The sequence below is a fragment of the Propithecus coquereli genome, unplaced genomic scaffold (assembly GCF_000956105.1).
Source record: "Propithecus coquereli isolate 6110/MARCELLA unplaced genomic scaffold, Pcoq_1.0 Scaffold299, whole genome shotgun sequence".
NCBI classification, from domain to species: Eukaryota; Metazoa; Chordata; class Mammalia; order Primates; family Indriidae; genus Propithecus; species Propithecus coquereli.
In genome coordinates this window covers 1,422,453-1,428,728 of record NW_012148607.1, presented here as the reverse complement: position 1 = coordinate 1,428,728, position 6,276 = coordinate 1,422,453, and the positions used below count along the sequence as shown (strand labels likewise).

The following is a 6,276-nucleotide window of genomic DNA, read 5'->3' as shown; positions in this document are numbered from 1 at the left end:
CTCGGCTGTAGCCGCGGAGAAGGGAGGACCCCTGGGAGCGGGACCCCGGCGTCCGATCGCCCAGCCCTGTTCAGGCTTGGGCCCGCATGGAGGGGACAGTGGAGTCCCAGACACCTGACCTGCGAGACGTGGAGGGCAAGGTGGGCAGGAAGACCCCTGAAGGGCTGCTCCGCGGGCTGCGCGGCGAGTGGGAGCCAGGAATCTCTGGCGCCCTGCTGCTCCCGGCTGAGCCTAGCTCGGGCCACGGCCTGGGGGACAAGATCATGGCGCTGAGGATGGAGCTGGTGAGTGTGGACTCTACGGGCCAGGGAGATGAGTCCCCATCGTAGGACCAGAAGGGACTAACTCATGCCCCCAGACTTAGGCTGGAGAGGAAGGAGTTAAAACTCCCCACCTAACTCCTCAGGATCCCTCCCAGATCAATCCATAAATCCTGGGATGGAGGGTAGTGACGTCCATTAATTGCCCCCCCCCCCAGGATGAGTGGGGTGTTTGTTGATGGGTCCTGGGGACTTGGGGTGGGAGGCACAGGCTCTTGGAAGTTTTTCCTGTCAAATAACTGGCAACGGGGAGGTGAGGGCTGGGAAGTTCTGAGAACATAGTGCAGCATAAATCCTCCCCCACCCGTACCGGGCCACCTCTTCCCCCAGCCCCTGTGTGTAAGGCAACCAACCAGTTTTTCTCCTCCTGCCAACTGGGAAAGGGTTTGGTTCCTGTGAGGCAGTGGTGCTCTTCAGCACAGAAGAGATTTGGGTAAAGGGCATATCTGCTGAAAACTGCCTGGACTAGGGGCACTGAAAACATCCTCCCTTTCCTTAACATCTCTCCAGCCCCGCTTAAAATACTTGAAAGTTCCTAGAGCCATCGCAGGGACAGTAGTGGCAGCACCATCGGTGTTTATTCCCTCACCTCCGACTCAGTCTCCTCCCTGCCAGCCCCCCTGGTAAACTGGATATTTGGATCTCTTCTGTACCTGCCTGGGGAGGAGAAGAGGAAGCAGCAACCCTCCTCTTTCCCTTTTGCTGCCGGTCTAGATTCAGAGCCCGAAGGGCAGCTGGGGCTCAGCAGGCTCCCCAGAGCTGCATTCCGGTGAAGCGGGTGATTTACACCTGCCACCACTTTGCAGCCAGTTCTGGGGAACTGAGGAATTGCTAGCCACTCCTGGCCCAGAACCAGGAGCTCACAAGTGACTATGTCAGCTAATAAGTCTTCCTGGAGCCCCACTGTGTGCCCAGCTCTGTGCCAGGCTGCTCTGTGAGGGAGCAGAAGGAGGAGGTCATGGGGGTTCCCAGACAAGCCAGGGCTCTGACCTTCTGAGATGGCGGGCGGGAGGAGAGCCTGGTTGTGGAGCAGTCAGGGAAGGCTCCCTGGGAGGACTGGAATGCCAAGTGTGTACTTAGCCTTGGAGGTCGGAGGTGAATGCCAGTTCTCCAGAGTGGGGCTGTGGCTGTACCCACCTAAGCAAGGAGGAGGGCCTGGCTTTGCCTCATTGTACAAACTGTAGATCAAGGCCTAAAAAGAGCCTACTTAGACTGTCTTGCTTTGAAAACTTTCACCGCATGCATGTGCCAGGCATCATGCTGAGCACTTTACATGATATTCTCTTCATCTTCACAGCAACCCTATTAGGTAAGTGATAATTTATAGATGAAGAAGCTGAGGCACGGAGAGATTAAGTAACTGCCTGAGGTCATGCAAAAAGTAAAAAGCAGGCCAGGCATGCACCCATAATCCTAGCACTTGAGGAGGCCAGGAGTCCAAGACAAGCCTGGGCAACATAGCGAGAACTTGTCTCTACCAAAAAAAAAAGTAAAAAGCAGAGTCAGGATTTGAACCCAGATCATCTGATTACATTTTACATCTTTACATTGAGACCTGCTTAGTGCCAGACACTTTAAACACATTGTATGCCATCAAAATGAGAAAAGGGATCATTATTTCCCCCGTCTCACGGGTGAAACACGCTAGCAAGTGTTCGGGGGCTTGTCTGAACTTACACACGGAGTCAGCGGAGGAGCCACACCCAGTCTCACTGGCTCTCTTTTCTGCCTTGGTGGAAACTACCTGTTTGTAAACTTTAAGGGGGCACATTGGACTCTGATTTTGTCTCTCTGTATTCTTGACCCAGCTGGCCTGGGGCCTGAGGCTGCCTGTGAAGGGAACAAGGGAGGGAACCTTCTGGGGCCAGAGCAGGGGGAGGATCCCTACCCCATTCCTTTCTCCTCCTCAGGCCAAGATGTCATTAATCTCTTCCTGTGCTCTGCCCTGCCCCACTGGGTTGTACCCAGGAAGGACAAGGGGTGGGGCAGGGGGTTTCCCTAGGAGCCACTGGAGGCAGGCCTGGTCCAAGCCCTCTACGGACTGTCCTTCAGTTATCCCTCTCCCAGCTCTCCTTGCAGGCAGTGGGCAGGCCTGCCCATGAGGCCAAGGCCAGTCCTGCCTTTGGGCCTCTTTCCTCCTGCCCACATCCCCTTCATTCAAAGGTTGAGTGAACAGGCCAGGCTGGGATATGTGGCAATGGGAAACGATGGCAACCTCCCCTCCTCAGTTCTCCCACCCAAAGAACTGTTACTACGACAACCCACCTCCACAGAGCAGTCTGACAAAAAGCTTTCGGCAAGGAAGGGGAAGACATGGGTTCAAGTCCTGCCTCTGCTTCTGAAACATTTTGTGGTCTTAGCAAGACCCTGTTTCTCTCCTGGCCTGTTTTTCTTCCTTGTGGTGGGGGGAGTATAGGGAGGTGGGGATTGTGGAACCAGATGATCTGTAGGAGCCGTTCAGTGACAATATTCTGACAATCAACCACCAGGGAGCTAGGACTGGGATCTCTAAGCTTTTACCCCAGGGCCTGATTTGGATTGAGCAAGAGGGAGGCATACCGGGACCCCAGGGCTGGGAGAGAGCCTGATATATAGATGTTAAGGGCAGGAGCAGAGAGATTGAATCCCCCCTGGGAAGAGAATTGGGTTGGGGTAGCCACTGAGGCTGCATCTCTCCTGAGCTGTATATCCTTTACTCCGTTTCCAAGAGATGGTGTGAAATGAGTGTTTCTTTTTCTGGCAAGAAAGCCTTGCTTTTTTCTATTCTGGGGAGTGATGCTGTCACAGTCAGGGAATCCCACTGTCACAGGATTATAGAATCTGGTCCTCAGATTCATTTCCCAGCAACACAGGATAACCCAGCACCCTGAACCCTGGCGACCACCAGAGGGACCAAGGAGAGGAAGGGCAAAAGAATCACAGAACTGAATGTGACCTACCCAACCCTAGGCTGAGCACTAGAAATGAATTGGGCAGGACATGCTCTCAGGGAGCTCATTCAGTCTGGTTAGGGAAGAGGGGAGAGAGATTAACAACTCTAATATAGGATGATAAGTGCTGTTGGAATGCAGGAAGGGCCTCCTGGAAGAGCTTTGACCATAGAGTGATATGGCTGGGTCTGGCTCTGGAAAGGCCACTCAGATTAGAAGGAGGAACAGGCTGTCTCCTCTGGTTGGAATGCTTCTCTCCACTTCTTTGGCTAAGTCCTACTTAACCTTCGGGTCTCCGCTCATGTCCCTTATCCTAGGGAGCATTTCCTCACCTCCCCCAGTTGGGTTATGGCCCTCTAGGTACCGACAGCCCTCTGTGCAGCACTTGTTTCCCCCGGCATTTGCCACACTGAATTTTAAGAGCTTGCTTCATTATCTTATCTTACCCACTAGACTGTGAATCCTCTGAGGGTAAGAAATGGTGCCTTTTCTTCCTTCATTTAACACTGTGCCACACCCACAATAAACACTCACTATTTGTCCCATGCCTGAATGCATTAATTCCATCTTGAGGAAGAACAGGGAAGACTTCCTGGAGGAGGTAGCATTTGAGCTGGGCCTTGAAGAATGAATGAAGTCAGTGGGAATTCCAGTTCAAGATGGCAGATTGAACATATGCATTTACTTCCATTCCCTCCTGAAACTTCCCTAAAAAGCCAGTAGAAGGATTATGTTAAAAAGGCATGAAGCAATTATGACAATGAAAATAAGATGATAGGAACAACATTTTGGAAGCTGAACTGCAGCAAGAAGAGTGGTAACTAATTCAGACCTGAAAAAAGCTGAGTCCCAAGCCAGCAGTGGAGAAAGCTGAAGAGCAACCCATTTTGTACTATGAAAACCCTCAAAGGTTTCAGGAGTTGGAAGCACTAGGTATTTCTGGAACTGGGGGCACAGGTGGGGCTGAAAACAAAAGGGTTGGTTGAATATTTAAGAATCATTCTAAGCCAGGCAAGATGGCTTACACCTGTAATCCCAGCCCTTTGGGAGGCTGAGGCTGAAAGGTTGCTTGAGGCTAGGAGTTCAGGACCAGCTGAGCAACATAACGTCCTGTCTCTACAAAAAAATAAGAAAAATTCCCTGGGTGTGGTGGTGCATACCTGTATTCCCAGTTACTCAGGAGGCTAAGGCAGGAGGATCACTTGAGCCCAGAAGTTTGAGGCTTCAGTGAGCTATGATCACACCACTGCATTCCAGCCTGAGTAACAGAGCGACACCTGTCTCAAAAAAAAAAAAAAAATCACATTCTAAGATCCCTTCCCTTACTGTGCAACCAGGTACCAGCTACTCCTTTATCAAGCAGAAGACTGGAGATAAAAGTTTTGGAGAGAGAAGGAAAAAAGGGAGGGATGTTGGAAGGAAGGAAAGAGGAAAGGAGGGAAGAAAGGGAAAACATAGCAGATGTGTTTTTAGCATGTGGAGTTTTGGTTAATGCATTTAGTTTGGTTGTGGAGTAGGATTGTTGTTTTTCACTGTTCGTGTATTTGTCCTCAGAATGAAAGAATTGAAGATAATCTCCTTTATCATGTTATTCATAGTCTATACAATCTGTGTTGTCTCATTTATGTGCATCTCCCCTTATTGAGACTGCAAGTTTTTGTTGAGCAGGGATAATTTCTCTATTATCTTTGTAATTATTAGAAAATCCGTATACCAAATAATCATTTGTTTAATTGAACTAGAGTTGTGATATTCTTCCAAAAACACAAATAATTTCAGGTATAAAATTTTGCTCTATGCTTTTGCCATAGTGTTTAGAAAAACCCAAACCGTATTTTTCTTATTTTTTCACTTAATACAACACAACAATAATCATTCACACGTAAGACTTTTGTGGCCCCAAATGTGTGAGAATTTCTCCCCACCAGCAAGCAAGCAATCAATTCTGCAGCAGACACCCGTGGGGTGTCCTCTCATTTAATTCTGACACTGTCTACCTGGAGAGAGCGTCAGATCCCACAGGTTGAGGGCTCCATCCCCAAGACTGCTCCCCTCGTCAGACACCAGCTTTAAGTCCGGGCTTCTGGAACTTCTCACTGACCATCTTCAAGTTGGGGTTCCCTTGAGCCCCGCTTTGGGTTTGCTTAAATTGCTGGAGTGGCTCACTGAACTCAGGGAAACACTTCCTGGTTTATTATAAAGGATACAGATGAAGAGATGCATAGGGCAAGGCGTGTGGGAAGGGGTGCAGAGCTTCTGTGCTCTACCTGGGCACGCTACCCTCCAGGAACCTCCATGTGTTCAGGTACTTGGAAGCTCCCTGAACCCTGTCCTTTGGGACTTTTATGGAGACTTTACTAGTTGTCCACGATTGAAGCATGGACACTGTGTTGAAATGTGACTGGACAAAAAGGGTATGAGCTAAACCCACAAGGCCTGTCTGTTTAGATTCTTCTCAGCCTCTCTGTGCAGCATTCCCTTCTCCAGGGTATGAGGCAGGACCCTCTCTGGGATAAGGGTCTTATCACCCACAGTCAGATTAGAATCTTGCCTTGGGCAGGAGAAAGGAGAGCAGGAAAAGGTCAGAGACAGAGATCCTGAGGCCTGTTGCTGAGGCCTAAAGCACCCCAACATTATAACAAGAGACTGTAATAATGGCTATGGGAGTTATGAGCCAGGAACTGTGGATGAAAACTTATATATGTGTATGTATAATATCACACATAGTAAATAAGTCAACCATAGTAATATGTAGAGCCCAATAGCTACCATTTATTGATTAATACTTGCAGATGGCATGCTATGCACATTAATATGTACCCTCCATTTCTCATGATAAACTTTTTTTTTAAAGAATTTTATTTTATTTTATTTATTTTTTTTGAGACAGAGTCTTGCTCTGTTGCCCAGTGTTAATAGCTACCATTTATTATGACAGCAAAACGGAATTGGAAATCTATGGAAAGAGACAGTTTTGTTTGTTTCAAAGGTGATTTTTTTTTTTAAAGAATTTTAATGTCTTTGAT

At 48.8% G+C, this 6,276-nt stretch overlaps 1 protein-coding gene across 1 annotated transcript in view; it reads left to right on the top strand.

Moving 5' to 3' along the window:
• Positions 1-6,276, top strand: part of LURAP1 (leucine rich adaptor protein 1) — an 11,671-nt gene continuing 5,395 nt past the window's right edge. The window contains exon 1 of the mRNA XM_012648957.1: positions 1-284. Coding sequence (XP_012504411.1) covers positions 87-284 — 198 coding nt within the window. The 5' untranslated portion in view covers positions 1-86. The remainder of the gene's footprint in view (positions 285-6,276) is intronic.